Source organism: Rhinolophus hipposideros, assembly GCF_964194185.1.
Source record: "Rhinolophus hipposideros genome assembly, chromosome: 1".
Classification (NCBI taxonomy): Eukaryota; Metazoa; Chordata; class Mammalia; order Chiroptera; family Rhinolophidae; genus Rhinolophus; species Rhinolophus hipposideros.
The window spans coordinates 93324853-93340695 of record NC_138047.1 but is presented as its reverse complement, the minus strand read 5'-3'; the positions used below and the strand labels follow the sequence as shown (position 1 = coordinate 93340695).

The 15843-nt window shown below is 43.6% G+C and overlaps 1 protein-coding gene across 2 annotated transcripts; it reads right to left on the bottom strand.

The window, feature by feature from the left end:
* Positions 1-1347: 1347 nt before the first annotated feature.
* On the bottom strand, positions 1348-12138 carry CCKAR (cholecystokinin A receptor). 2 transcript variants are annotated; one of them, XM_081048989.1, is made up of 6 exons: positions 11886-12138; positions 10936-11187; positions 7869-8130; positions 5814-5941; positions 4398-4887; positions 1348-3506 (listed from the first exon to the last, which is right to left on the bottom strand). In XM_081048989.1, exons 1-6 carry the CDS (start codon positions 11995-11997, stop codon positions 3476-3478), a joined length of 1275 nt encoding a protein of 424 aa, XP_080905115.1. In that variant the 5' UTR covers positions 11998-12138; the 3' UTR covers positions 1348-3475. The 2 variants fall into 2 exon arrangements, with proteins under 2 accessions (XP_080905115.1, XP_080905114.1); XM_081048988.1 differs by having other exon boundaries at positions 1348-4887.
* Positions 12139-15843: the final 3705 nt, after the last annotated feature.

The following is a 15843-nucleotide window of genomic DNA, read 5'->3' as shown; positions in this document are numbered from 1 at the left end:
TGCATGAGGAAACACATGCACAGAGAGGGTGTGTGACTTGCCTGGAGCCCCACAGCAAGTTAGCCACATTGCTAAGACTGGGACACAAGAATTCTGGACTTGCAGTCCAGAGTATATCCTCTTTCCCCTCAGAAGAGGTGTTTATGGGCAGTGAACTCAAAAGCAGGACGTCTCGTACAGCGTGGTGGATTGGAAACAGAATGTGGCTGCCCAGTCAGCCTCACCTTTTGTCAAGCACTGCTGCACATTGTGCAAGATGCGTCTGGTTAGGATGGCAGGGCCTCCCAAAGGGGCCAGGAAAGGACTGGCATTGAAGAGCAACTCCATTTAAATGTATTCCTTATTCCCTCACTTGCTCATCCCCAAGCGCTTATGGAGACCATGTTATGTGCTATGACCCATGCTGGCTCCTGGATAACTTATACTTCTCTGACCTCTTCCTGGGCAAGAAGGAGGATCTGATATTCCTCTCAGGCTGGGCTTCCACGAGCTGGAGTGGGGTGTGGACTTGTGGGGCTGGCCCTGGGCTATGGGAGCTGGTTTAGGACACCTGGAATCTGTGTTCCATTTGAGGGTGGCCAGGAAATATAGGGACCACAGAAATCCCATCCAAGGAAGCAGAGGAAGCTCCACCACAGGTGTTACTGAGAGGCACACCATTGCTGTCCAGTGGGGTCCCACAGGACAGCAATGGACAGGAGGGGACAGCTAAGGCACCAGATGGACTTTGATCATGTTTACCGGCCCTAATGAGGGAGTTGGGTATTTTAGCGTGGATTAGGGATGTGGTCATTCACTGTTCTCCTTAAAGGGAATGAGGGCAGGGAGCAGCGAAGCTGGAGCGATATTATAGATGAGTGGTTCCCAAACCCCACTGCCCTTTTAAACTGTGTTACAAAACACATAACATTAGATTTACAGTCTTCACCATTTTTCTAAATTAAATTTATTGGGGTGACAATGGTTAGTGTACCAGTTCAGCAGTGTTAAGTATATTCACATGTCTCTAGACCTTTTTCATCTTCCAACACTGAATCTCTATACTCACTAAATACTAATTCCCGCTCCTCCCTCCTCCAGCCCCTGCTCACCCCCTTTCTGCTTTTTGTTTTGGCGATTTGGACGATTTTCTATACTCTGTTTGAGTGCAGTTATACAATATTTATGTCCTTTCCACCAAAGCTTTTTTATCTGTCTTTCATGGTTCACATACACAACACCTGCCATCAGTAATATCTTTCATTACTTACACACACACAAACACACACACACACACACTGGAGGAGAGAAAAAGGGGAGGAAGAGATGGCAGCAAATGCTCACATAGCTGAATCTTGGGTGGGGATACCTGTAGAGTTGGAAAAAGCCCTCCAGAAATTCTGATACCATCTCCCTTCCCCATGAATGTGCCCTCCTTGTTGAGAATCACCACTGTGGATGGAAAGAGGGGCCCCCAAAAGCACAGGAGGTAGAACAGAAATCAGTCACAAGATTTATTGAGCACTCACAGTGTGCACAGTACTGGGCAAAACACTGGAAGGAAATACAGTGGAGGTTTAACAGCTACTATCACTGGCCTCATGAATATTGCATTTGAACTGATTGGCGGGGGTACCTGCTAAGCACACACAAATGTGTAACCAGTCATATGGATGCACTCACTGCTCATTAGCCACTTCTAGTTTATTGGGAGAGATTGCTATGGTAACTAGGGCACAAGAAACCACTGGGACACATGTATTAAGTGAAGATCAAAGATACTCTCAAATTGTACACAAAGATACACTCTGTTGATGAGTGGAAGCTACCAGAAGACACTAGAAAATGCCCAAACTGGATGAATCTGTTTTCTTTACTTGTCACTTTATTTCAAATTAAAATTGGTAACCCATTTTAGCATGAAATAAAGGTAGGTGCCTTTATTTATAGAATAGACTTATGTTAATTTTCTTTTGTTTAAAGTGTAAAATCAGCCTGTTGTTAGTACCATTCCCAAAAGTCAGGCACAAATTCTGAAGTTAACAGTGTGTTTCTTCTTTCTTTTAAAAAAACTTTATGTAAAAGACCTTCCAAGATATTTAGTGAACAGGAGGCATTTTATTGGTCTCTATCTGGGAAATCTTGTTTATATTTTTATATGATTCAAAAATTATTTTATGGGAATGTATTTTAGTGCGTGGGACATACACTAAAAAAATATTTATCTGAAATTAGAATTTAACTGGACCTCCTGTATTTTTATTTGCTAATTCTGGCCAGCTATTTTTAGGTTAATACACCTTTGGAACTTCCAGAAGTTCCCCCAATTGGGGGGGGCCTAATTTATCTTCATTTGTATGCTAACACTGTCAGAGGAGAATGTTTATTCTTCTGGCAGGAAAATTATAGATTTTGTGGGATTTACTCAAATATTGGAGACATTTTCAATGTCTTACACCTTTTATCATTATCATTTAGTAGTGTGCATTTTAGTGGGTTGAATTTTTACTTTGAAATCTTTCAGATTACTGGTTATAAATATTAATATTATATTGTAGTTTGAGGAATAGAAAAACTAACATCTGACTTTAATAAATAGCTTTGTCCTCAAGTTTCTTGTATGTTAGCATTTGATCACCGCACCCCCCCAAAAAAAATCAAATGGTGACACTCATTCTTCAATTACACTACGTCCCTTCCTCTCATGATCATTTCTTCCCTTTCTCCTCTCCTTCCCCTCTTCCTCATTGATTTTTTTCAATAATTGAAATCACTGGCCCTTGTGTGCTACAAAGATTGTCAGGCCTGGATCGATGGATGGTCGTGGCCCCATGAAAACAAGAAAAAGAAAAGCTTACTTGTCAGATGCGTGGAGACATGGAAGCTATAATCTTTCTTTGTGTTTTTGTTATTGTTGTTTTTTTTGTGTGTTTTTTTTTTACTTCCTACACTAGCATGTAAACTTGCTTCAGTCAAAAATGTCTGTTAATTTATGTAAGCAGACAGGACAATGTTATCCTTAAAAAGAAAGAAGTACTGGTAGACTGGATTAACACATTCTATTCTAGAAATGCATTTCCTGTTATCTGAATGTATAACTCATACCTTATTTTAAATTGAGATTTCTAAATTAGAGAGAGATTTCAACACTAATTTTGCAAAGAAAAGAAGTTCACATGACACTCCAACTGTTGTAAAGAAATGTAAGATTATAACACTTGCTGAATTCCAACATTAATTGACTATTTTTCTTTTTTTAAATACACCAAAGAGTATACTTGTATGTAAAGAACATATGTTTGGTTTACACATGTACATAAAATCAGTACAATTATTAGCCAAATACATAGCTTGTATGTAAAGAAGAGACAGCTTTGACAACCAAAAGCTATTTTGTTAATTGAGTCCAGGTATGCCCAAGTTTTTATTCTGGGCCCAAATTTTTATTCTGGACCCGACTACTCAGTTTTTCCACCCTTGGCCAGGTACGCATAGGTCACAACTCACCTTTGCACCTGGAGGTCTTTCTGGAAAAAAGAAAGTGCCAGATGAGTATGAAAAATAAAGTTGAGGCAAAGAAACCCTGGGGCTTAATATCACCATATGAAGGTGGTGTTAAGCAAGATATTTCTATGTACCTTCTGGTACTTAATATTCCTCACAGTAAGATAGCATTTCATCCAGCTATTTTATATTTGCCTTGCATCCTCTGTTATTTAAAGAAATGTTAAGTTCCAAATCCCATCTTTGAGACAAAGTTTCTTAAGCTATTCTGATGACCACATCAATTTATGTCTCTGAATGTCCTTGACCGACCTCAAGAAGAGAAAGTCAAGCTGTTCTCTTCCTACAGAAAATGGCCAGAAGAGGCTTTGCTTCCTCCTCTGTGTGGTCATGATGAGGGAGGTGGCCCTAGTGTGTAGATGAAGGTGTAGACTCCCGAGGGGCAAAGCAGCCACCACATTTCTGCATCAGCAGAAGCAGCAAAGCACAGAAGCGTGTCACTATGGGGCACGAGAGACCAGCTGGGATGTTCTAGAACCTTCTAAGGCTTAGTAGGGTCCACATCCCCAGTGGCACATGTCCTGGGCAATTACATTTGCAGCTCGAGCCCTGTTGGACTACCATTACTGGCCTGCTGAGGTTTTTCTGACGGTGGATGATTGAAAATGTCCTGCCTTGAACTGCCTAGAAAGCAAGTTATGCCCCCACCCTAGCAGTGTTTCCTGGAGCGGGATGAAGGATGAAAAGCAATGACTGGTTCCCCCTGGCAATGGAACCTTCTCCTCCCTAACGTCCTGCCTCCTCGTTCTCCTGCGTCTCGGCCCCTGCCGCCGACCCGCTCCTTCCTTCTGCCCTGCAGGCGGCTCCCTGCTCACGGGGGCGGGGCGGAGGCCCCCACGTGGCTGTACGAGTACCTGGACAGGGAGGCTCCTGTGGTCCTGCCTTCCTCCTCCTCTCCCACCTCTCCTCTCGCCCCGCGGGGACCAGGGCTGGGGCAGCAGGGGAAGGTGGCCATGAAGCCCAGGCGGAACCGTTTGTTCATGAAGCAGTAGATGATGGGGTTGACGCAGGAGGAGGTGTAGGAGAGCAGGAGGATGAAGGAGATGGGGGTCCCCGAGAGGTGGCGCTCCGCGGAGGCCGGGTCGTAGGCCCGCCAGGCGTTGGCGCTGAAGATGGGCATCCAGCAGAGGAAGAAGAGGAGCACGATGACCATGAGCATGCGGATCACCCGCTTCTTGGCCATCAGGTTGGCCGCGGAGCTGCTGCTCCTGATGCGCTCCACCCTGCCGCTGCTGCTGCTGGACAGCCGCTGAAGCTCTAGCTTCCGAGGGTGCTTGGCTTTCTGCAGGTAACACCCGTCGCTGTCCTCGTACCTGCCGCTGCTGCTCGTGCTCGGTTTCCTTTCTGGGTGGGCAAGGGACATCACTTATTGTGCGGGATGGGCCATGCCACACAGAAGGCACGGAGCCCCCACCCCCTCCATCAAGGGGGCCAATCCAAACTTGAACTGAAGAATCGGGCAACCTCGCGCCTGCAATGCAAGTACTGCTCTATACGAGTCCTTGGTTAAGTACTGACCTGTACTAACCCTCTCCTTCACATGAAAAGCTGCTTCAAACTAGTAAAATAATAGCTAATATAGAACACGATATATAATGAGAAAATAACGTTCTATGTAGGTAGAGTATAAGCATAAAAAATGATTGAAGAATGAATATTCACGCTCTTTTCCTTATTTTCCCCAGCTCCTCGGGGGAAGGAAAGGATCCTGCTTCCTTGGTAAGCCTCCAAACTGCTTTTACTGGGAGGAATCTAGATAATGAGCAAAAATCGACAAAACCAAAGAAGCTAGAGAGACTAAGTTGTACACATGATAAAGAAGGGAATGGAGAGGTGGAGTGAGAAGGGGAAAAGATTATGGGATAGTGGATTGTAATGAATGGGAAGGTGAGGCTCTGTGGCACTGCAAAGTGAGGGTAAAGGGCGGAGACACGATGTGGGACTGGAATTATCTTTAGCTTCTGTGGCCGTTGGGGGACCATCTGAATACAGCGTTACAGAAAGTCTGGGACACATGGGCGGCCCTCAGCTTGTAGCTGGGGTTTGTGTGTATTATCTCATTTTATTCCACTCAGCACTCTGTTGAGAGGAATGGTTTCTCCATTGTACAGATGAGGAACTAGAGGTACTTGGTCTCATGACTGTGGCTTATGACACATAAGACTGTTCATAGTACTTTTGAAAATATACTGTGGGTAGATCTGTTTTAAGTTACAGAAAACAAGCTTCTGTGACCTTTCAGTATAAACATACAGCTGAAAGATAGTTACCTCGAGCAGACTTCTTCTGGCTAGCATCAAATTTTATTCCTTGGTAAAGTTCCAAAGAGATTAATCCATATGCCACCATCATCACAATTCCAGGAATAAGAAAAAGGATGAGTAACAGGAATGTGTGCCTAATAAAATAAAAAGAAATCCAATAACCAGCAATCCAGTATTTCAAACTCAGATGGGATGGAATAAATAGGGTTCATCTCCATTTAAACTGGTCTAAGCGAACACATTAATTACTTAGTATTTAATATCCTTGGAAATTCTATATCTGGAGGTTCAGTCATTAGACATTGTTTACTTTTTTTCTCTTTTGATAAAGTCTTTTATGAAGGACTAGTTAAATTGGAAAAGTTTGGTGTAATTCTGTACCTGAAACAAGTCTACATATAAAACTAGTGAGAGCTTTACAAAAAAAAAAAAAAGAGTATGTGAATTTTATCTCAATAAAATTGTTACCAAATAAATAAATAAATAGACAAATAAAAGCTTACATTCATTGAGAACTTATTAAATGTGCTATACACTAGGCTAAACATTTTATATAGATAATATTACAGATATTATTAGATATTAACTCCCGTAATAACCTTTGAGGTAGGTACTATTATCATAATGCCTATTCTACAGTTGAGGAAACTGAGACTTAAAGAGATTTAAATAACTTGTCCTAAGTTATACAGCTAGTGGCAGAGGTGGGATTTGAATCCAAGCAATATGATTCTAGAACCTATGCTCTTAACCATATCAAGATGCCATTTGTTGACTTTACGACAACAGAATACTCAAAAACATGTAAGAATGATGGAAAACCCATTTGTTTTATAAAACATGGCATGGCAAAACATTTTGGCTGTTTCTAAACCATTGGCCCAGCAGCATGCTCTTTCTAGTGCCTGGTGAGGCTGAACTGTGCTTTCTCTAAACACATTTGATTCCTGAAGCATCGTAGCCTTCTCTTTTATGAGTCTGGCCCCTAAATCATTTTTGTAGTCTGGCATGTGTAAGGTTACATGATTAGGCCATAAAATTGTCAGAGGTTCATGGTGGCTCGGCCATTTCTCATTTCAATTGGACATGTTTTGATAAGATACCTTTTCAAGTCCCTCTCATTTGCAACATAATTCCGTGTATGTGTGTGTATGTCTGTGTGTAGGTGTGTAGGTGTGTGTGTGTGTGTGTGTGTGTGTGTGTGCCAGCGCGCGCCCGCGCGAGTCTGTTACTGGCTTGAAATGAAAAAAAGGAAGGCAGAGACAACAGATTTATCTCAGCTTTGAGTCATTTGTAAATGTCTAGTCCTCTGTTTCTAAAACATGCTTGGAATTAGTAAACATAATACCCTGAATTTGTGTAGTCTTTTAAAAGATGTATAATGGTCTTTTTATCACATACTCTCATTTGAACCTTATACCCACCCAATTAGCTAGATAAAAAATATCTATATTATTGAATCCTTATATAGGTAAAGAACCTGTACCTCAGAAGCTTACGTGAATTTGTCCAACATCACCCAGCTAGTAAGGAAAGAAACACGTATTAGAATCTTGCTTTTTTAATTTCTAGTAAAGTGCTCTGTGCAAGTAGCATAGCTGCAGCTCTACGAAAAACCAGATGGGATCTGGGACTCATCCTTGCTCTGTTTTTAATTCTTAGAAAACCGTAACCCCCCCCAAATCATCTAGCCTGAACTGCACTAGACCCTCAGGAAGCACACCGCATAGTGAGTAAGCACAGAGGCTCTGTCTTTTCTAGGCTTGTGACTTTGAACAATTTACTTAACCTCACTGTGTCTCAGTTTCCTCATCTGTAAAATAGGGACAATAACAGTATCTACCCTATAGGGTTTTAAGAGGATTAATTGAATGAACATATGTATGGAATTTAAAACAGAGCACTCTAAGTGTCTGCTATCGCTATTGTCCTAGAAAGAGGTTAGAATGATCCTTTGCGAAACTGATCCCCTAGCCACTCCGGACAATACATTCCAGTTTTTATGAAAATTTCAACATTATATCAAGTTGTATCAAACAAATGAACAGTATACAACCTTACCAGGACTGCTGCATAACATCGTTTGGCAGTAGAAAGCGGCACATATTTGCCGTCTGGTTGTTATTTTTGGTAAAAGGCACCAAGTTGCTGTAAATTGGATACGGAGTCATGATGGTAAAGGACAGACACCAGGTAACGGCGATCACCTTCAAAGCGTGGGATTTCGTCTGCCAGACCCGGGACTGTAAGGGTTTGCAAATTGCACCATATCTCTCCAGAGATATGGCCACCAGGTTAAAAGTGGATACACTCACAGAGGTGCCTGTGAAGGAACAAAGAAGTTGGTTTTGTTGGCTCTGAAATCCAAAGATTATTTGCACATTAGTTTAAGCATATCTGATCTGCACAGTTTTGATATCAAAGAAAATCACTCAGAATGAAATCTTCTGTATGTATATTTAAACGATTTATTCCTAGCTTTGTTTCAAAAAGGATTAAGAAAGCAGTTCTTAATTTGCAAATACATCTTATTGCCAATTTTCAGATAAGTTTATGGAACTTTGATTACACCCTAACCCCTTCTTAGGCTGAAGGTGCTCATTAACTAATAACCAAGAGGATGAAATATGTTCCTGTCCCACAGAGATTTTTTTTTTTCCCACAGAGATTTTTGGAGCAATACATACAAAAGCGAAAAGTTCTAATTTTGAGCATGATCTAACTTTGAGCATAGTTAAGTTGACCTTATCACCCAGATTCTCAAGGACTGTGACACTGAAAGGTCACTGGGATGTGAGCTAAGGGCATTAAAACTCTTTCTGAAAACTTCTAGTACAGGCTGTTTTTACGAGGGAAACATTCTAAATTGCAAAATGCACTTGCTTGAAAAAAAAAAACATAAAAAAGGATGAAGAGGAAAAACTGCATTCTGTAACCAAAAGTTTTTCTGGGTGGGAGGACTAGGGTCTTCCTTATTCTTTTCGCTTTTCTGTACTTTGTCGAGTGAGCATGCATTATCAATGAGAAAGACATCACAACACCTCCTTTAAAATGATGTACTGAGTGAACTATCGTCAGAAAAGCTTAATTTTCCTTAATTTTTTGTGTTTTGTGTGTATTTATTATAATGTCTTATCCCATTAAATTCTCTTTAATTCTTCATCAATGAATTCTTGCGATTTTTCTGATGATCTCTTACCATGATTTCTTCAACCTAAGAATTCATTTAAATTTGGGAGCAGAAGTTAGCCTGGGGTCTTTTATGGATATACATTAATTCTCTGAGACTCTGTGTAAAAGCGTTCTTTTTGTAGGGAGACTATCCATAATATTTCTTAGATACTTAAAGAAGACTATAATCCCCAAAATCATTAAATAAACGCTCATGTTCTGAGACAGGATTTGCTGTGTTTCACTGGACTTTACCCTAAGGAGTTGATGACATTTAGATTAGAAAATATAGCCCCGAACTTCTCAAGAGTCAAGTCTGTATGATGGGTCCACTATAATTATAAACCCATCATTACGAAAGCACCCACCCCCATTTTCGGCTATATATTAGAAGTAACTGTTAGGAATAGTATTGAGGAGAACTCAAAATCAAGAGAAGAGTTGAAACCACTGAAATCAGAAGTCCATCAAACATTCTCAGAATTATTTTGCTTTTCATTTTAGCTATTTAAAACATTTTTTATTGAGATGACATTCACATAAAATAAAATTAACCATTTGAAAGCGAACAATTCCGTGGCATTTAGCAAATTCATGACATTTAGCAACGTTGTGCAACAGCACAAACACTCATTTTAAATCTCCTTTCACACTGTAGGCCTTGAAAGCCTACAGTGCTATGTAAGGCGAGCTGTTATTATTGCTTCATTGTTTAACAATGATCCCTTTCCTTTGTAAGACTATTTTTATTTGCAGAGGACTTGGACACAGAATGACACTTTCTTGGTTATTTGTCCGTGGCACGCAGATCGGTAATTCATCATCATTTTGTTAGTGCTGGATCTCACTTCCTCAAATGGGAGAAATAAAGGCTTTTAAAGCATTCCGGTCATTGAGGCCTGCCCCAGCCCAACTCAGCCCTGCATATTTTGCAAAGGCTTAGGCCAGAACAAAAACCAGCTCTCTCCCGTTTCCCTCCTCGCCTCCTCCTCCTCCCAACTAGTTCTCAGAACAGACAAGGGACAAGGCAATTTGGCAGACATAGGGGACCAGGAGACAGGTCTTCGTTCTGCTTCAGGAGAGCCGCAGCAGCTGGCACACTGAGGCAGCGTCCTCACCACTGTGGTGGCACTGATCTGGGTTCAAATCCCAGCTCTGTGGCTTAACACCCGTGTACCCTTGAGCACATTATTAACTTCTCTGTGCCTCTGTTCCCTTCTCAGTGAGACAGGGAGAACTAACTGTACTTACTTCATAGGGTGATTGGCTGATTTAAAAAAAAGATCATGGAAGTAAAAGCACTTAGCATAACATCGGGTGCGTAAAAACTACTCAGAATATTAGCTCTTGTGAATTTTATCATCATCATTTTGATTGGCATAGGCAGAGAGCCACATATCTCAGCCAATCATGGTCAACTTAGTGACCCCCACAGCCACCATCAAGGGGCAGAGGCATTTCTCTGGGGGAACAGGCTGGGAAGTGAATCCTGAGAAAGAGGTCTAGAGCTGTGATGTAACTGGCTGTCAAAAAGTCCCTGGTCCCCAGGAAAGCAACAGCAACAACAGAAGGAACCTTCTTCCACCACCCTTGCCACCCCAAAAGCCACGACTCGGGTAGAGTTCAGAATATAATCAGTAGTTTCCAAAAAGTGACAGAGCAGCTTACATCTCTTCCTTTGTAACAGAAGCAAGCGAAACCAAGCTCTTCTGTGGTTTCTTATCAACTTATTCCACTCTGAGACACCGACCTCTGAAACGTGTGGCTGGGGACTGATTTCTGGGGACTGATGAGGACTCCGCTACCTCAAAGCCACCACCTATGTGCTTGCCAGACGTTTTGGCTTTTTCTTACACTAAGCGGGGCTCCTCCCTGGAGGCTGTCAGGGGTTTGGGAAGGTCTGGGGCTGAGTGAGGTCTGTGGTGAGCTCCAGAAATAGTCCCCTGCAACAACTCACCCATGAAGTAGGTGGTAGTCTTGCAAACGGCGCTTCCGAAGATGAAATCCTTGAGCAGGTTGGGGATGAGGTTGAACGGCATGCAGAAGAGGCAGAGCATGAGGTCGCTGACGGCCAGGGACAGCAGGAAGATGTTGGTGACGGTTCTCATCCTCTTGTTCCGAATCAGCACCGTGATGACCAGCGTGTTCCCCAGCACGCTGAGCAGGAATATCAAAGAATACAAGAGAATCTGCACAGCTGGCTGCCATTCTGCAAAGAGTAATAGGGACAAGACCAAGACGGAGAGATGGAGGTTATGAGAGCAGAATGTTAAAACCTAAGCACATGAAGCCAACAGTTATTTCTTCCCGATTTTTTTTTTTTTTTTTTTTTTTTGCAGTCCTTAAACCCAACTCTTCCTGTACTGACAATCTTTTGCAGAAACAAACTGAGGAGAGCACAGAGTAATTCCGTTGCTTCTGAAAGGTTGGTTTGTTAAAGGATCACTCGGGGGAACCACTTGTTCTTAAGAACAAAGCTTCTCCAGTGAATAGTGATTTGCTTTCTTTCCTAGCTGCTAAGCATTATCTCGCTTTAATCACTTCTTCACGCCCGGATTTCCCCCAAGAAAAGGCAACAGCTAGATTGTGACAGCACCTTTTCTGTAATGCTTGTTAAGTTCAAGCCTCGACACTTGTACTCCCGGCTTTGCTACACTTCAGCGTCTCCTCCCCCTGCTTTTGTTTCCCCAACTCCTATACGTTAATCCCCACTCTCCCGAGGGGAACCATGAGAATATTTGACTCAATTCTGCTTGTTGATCTCTTATCCAAACTTCTGAACAGATGACTTTATCCAGCCTTGTCTCACGAGGGCTTCGTTATGTTTTCTCTCTCAGCCTTGCCTTTGCTGATTTCTCCCTCAACCTAATAGTTTTCTGAATGAAAATAACGGTCTCTGACGCCTACCTTTGGATGGATAGGGCTGATCCAAGCAGAAAAGCGTCTCATTTTCGATGCCTAGTTCGCAGGGAGGAGTGGTGTTTGTTCCATTCACAAGAAGGCTGTCAACCACATCCATCCTTGCCTGCTGCTTTCCACCCAGTGCCGGCGAGCTGGTGAATTGCTCACTCTCGTCTCATTCCTCTAACGGCTGGAGAGTCTCCCAGATGCGACCTGCTGTGGAGGGGCAGGGAGGGAGGGATATCCAGGTGTGGGCTTTTTCAGCCATTCCTAAAGACGACTTGAGTTCACTACACTCAGCCCAGCTGGGCAAGCACTTGTGCTCCTGACTTGGAACAGGCAGCCAATGCAAGCCAAGCCCGTTCCACCTTCCAGGCCCACCCCTCCCACTCCTGGGCCAGCCTTAGGGCCCCGAGCACAGACTGTGAGTTAACCCTTCCCAGAGTGTCACTGCTTTTACACACACACGCACACACGCGTGGGCACACACACTCCCCCCAGTACCTCCCTTTTCTGTATAGGAACCTGTCACCATCCCCGACACATGCAGAATGAAGCCCAAACTGGCTGTGTGAGACAGGAACAATTAACACGGTAACAGATCCGATAATGCAGACCATCAGGACTAAAGGACACGGAAGGACTGTGTTTCTACCTCCTTATATAAAAGCAATTAGTGCCTTTTTAGCTTTGGAACTGCGCCCGGCAGTGTGTGTGCATTTAACTGTCGGCTGGTTGTTAAGCTGTTACCAACCACAGTGTTATTTCTGGTGGTCTCTGTCTGCCCGTGTTAACCTTAAAGAGGGGAGGTATTTCTGAATGTAGGTTCCTGGATTCTCATTACAGAAAGAGTTCATAAGATTTCCCATTTACTGATGTTTTTCATTCATTCACCCATTCAGCACATAATCATCGCCAGCCATCTATTGGATAGACACTTTTCTGGGCACGTAAGCAAATAATGAACAAGATTATTTCAGATAGTGTTAGGCACCATGAAGGAAGTAAAGCAGGGAGATGTGATGGAAAGGAATGGGTTGGGGGTGCGAATTTAGATGGGATGGGTCAGCAAAGGCCTCCCGGAGGAAGCGACCGTGATAAGACCTGGATGACAAGAAGGAGGGAGCTTGTGAAGATCTGGAGAAAGCTGCTTCTAGGCAGGAGGAACCGTATTTTTGGCAGAGGTCATAGCACATGCAAAGGGCCTGAGGTGCGAATAAACTTGGCCTGTTTGAGGAACAGGTAAGCAGTAGGAGGGAGTGGCAAATGGTGAGAGGTGAGGTTAGCGAGGGGCACGAGTCTGGGGGTCTGGGTTTTCCGTGAAGCTCTGTGGTGTTTGAAAACCCATCGTACAGAGGGTCTCCTCAGTGCAGACCTTTGGGAAAGCAAATGACAGCAGTGGAACCCCTGTTTCTGCTGACAGGCCTTGCAGGGCTGAGACTTGGTTTACTAGCTAGACACCTCTGGGGCCCCTTATGTACTGACAACACAGCTGACAACGCCACATACCATATCTTTGCTGAATCCCTGCCAGACAAAGTAAACTAACGGCATTTTCACTGTTGAGGCTCAGATGTGGGGCTGGGAAGACAGTAGTACCTCTTTTCTTTGAAACCATGGATATCTCATGTTTGAGGCACTTAGTCATGGAAACTAGAAGTGGAGGGCACTTTAGAGAAGGAATCGGTAATTAGTAAGAGGACAGGCTTTGGCATCGTACAGAGCTGGGATCAAATCCTGGTCTCACTGGTTACCTGCTTGAACTGCTGGGCCAGTCCTTTAACCTCTCTTAGACTCATTCCCTTCGTCTGCAAATGCGGATGAAAACGACTTCATAGATATTTGTTGTGGAGATTGATTGCCCCAAGGCAGTGCCTGACTCACAAAAAATATGTTCAGCAAATCACAGGTAATATTAACAACTATCTAATAATTATTATTTTCTTTTTATGCACAAGGACACTGAGACTCAGGATGGCCACGTGATCTGCTGGTGAGAACCTGCTACCCCCTTGTGGACCCAGTGAGCCCTACCCTCACACCACTTCCTGCGGCATGGAGTGTTCTTCATTATCTAGTATCGTGTAGCCCACGGGGAGCCATGATTCCTGCCTCCCTCCTCCTTCCTGCCACATGTCCTGTTGGATGAATCTTCCCAGTGTGGCGAATGATACGGACACTGCCCACGGGGAGCGGACCCGTATAGTACTATCCTGATCGGGGAGGGATAAACGTTCAGGCTTTGAGCCCTGAGCTCACCCAACGGCTGTTCCCAGCAGCTGGAGGTTCAGTGCTTCAAGTGGGGCAGCCATCACCATCCACACACGGTGCCTCCTATCCTACTGTGCTCCCTCAGGCCCATCAGCAGCTGCTTCAACCATTGCAGGGAGCCTGGGGCTGCAGGTCCAAGAGCAGTGACGGGGCTCAGTGCCAGCCTGCCCTGAACTGAAAGAGTCCAATTTGGGACAAGTTCCTTCCTTTCTTCCTTCCTCCCTCCCTCCTTCCCTCCCTCCCTCCCTCCCTCCCTCCTTTCCTTCTTTTATTTCTATTCCATTCTTTTTGACAGTGGGCAGGAAGTGAGGGTGGAGTGTAGGAGGGTGGGTGCTAGAGGTTTTACAAACTCACAAGGAGTGAGTGAGTGGGGTACATTTGAGTCCTGTGCTTTACAAACTGTGCTGCACATCTCAATCACTCAGATTAGTGGTTAATAAATGGAGGTTTCCAGGCCCTCTCCCAGCTATTCTGAGCCGTTAGCCCGAGGCCTGGGAATCTGCATTTTTTAATGCAGCAGCCTGGTGATTTGGAGGCCAGTGATCACAGGATTACCCCTTGGGCTTCCCTGGAAGCCATTCAGAGCGTGAGCACAGGCATCAGACTACGGGAACCTAAGCCTGGTCCTCACCGCCATCTGTGGAATGTGAACAAATTAGTTCAGTCTCAGCTTGTTCATCTGTAAAACGGACACAATATAACGTAATACTACCTATAAACAAAGCAAAACATGGAAAGCACTTAGAACAACGCTTGGAACATAGCACTGGACACTAATTGTTATTATTAGTGGATAAGATTAATTCCAGGGATGCTCTATTTATCCCCATTACCATGGCCAGGTTAAGGGTTTGGGTCTCCACTACTTAACACAGTGCCTGGCATATAGTATGAGGGAAATGTAAATGAAAAGAGAGTGAAAGTTAGGACAGCCGATATGTCATTGCTTATCATACCCTTTTATCACTCTATTACATTGGTTCTTTTCCTGGCCAACTCTGCATTCTTCACTCTGAGTTTCTGAATCAGGTTTCTGATAGAATTCAACTGAAGATGAGAGAATTACAACAGTAGACCCTGGGGCTTTCAAGAAAAGAGCCAATGCATTTTCCAGGGTGTTAGGCCTTATTTCATTCCTCGACACACATTATTGAATGCCTTTTAAGTGCCAGGTGCTGGGGATAAGCCATGAGTAAATAGATGAAATCCTGCCCTCATGAAATTCTCAGTCCACTGCAGGAGACAGGCAATAAATACACTGGGCAAAATGGAAATGCCCCTCTCTCCTTGGAGCCCTATCTTCTGACTGGGCACAGTTCCAGGCAAATTGTTAAAAAAAATTTACAATTGTGTTGAAATGGTATATGTGGCTCCCCTGTCTCCCAGACACACAGTACTGGGCCGCGCATAAAGCTGGGTCCACAGAGTCACATGGGTGTTGGGGACTCTTCTCTGGCAAATACTGCCCTGGAAGGACAGGACATGGGCCATCTCGGTGGGTTCCTGGGTAAGGATATTCATAGCTGCTCCCCAAACCATTTCCTATCTTAAGAAACAATTGTTCTGAAACATCCTAAAGATTTGATATGTGTTTTTCCTCATTATAACATTAATCACATGCTCGTTGCAGTATTTTTTTTTTAATAAAGAAAACTAGCAAGTATAAATATAATGCAAATGTCAGGGCTGTGCA

Excerpts from the sequence above, each read along its gene's own strand:
- CCKAR (XM_081048988.1), bottom strand. The coding sequence starts at position 11,997 with ATGGATGTGGTTGACAGCCTTCTTGTGAATGGAACAAACACCACTCCT. Across the intron at positions 8,131-10,935 it reads GACTACCACCTACTTCATGG|GCACCTCTGTGAGTGTATCC; the intron begins GTGAGTTGTTGC and ends GTTCCTTCACAG. Across the intron at positions 4,888-5,813 it reads CCAGAAGAAGTCTGCTCGAG|AAAGGAAACCGAGCACGAGC; the intron begins GTAACTATCTTT and ends TTGCCCACCCAG.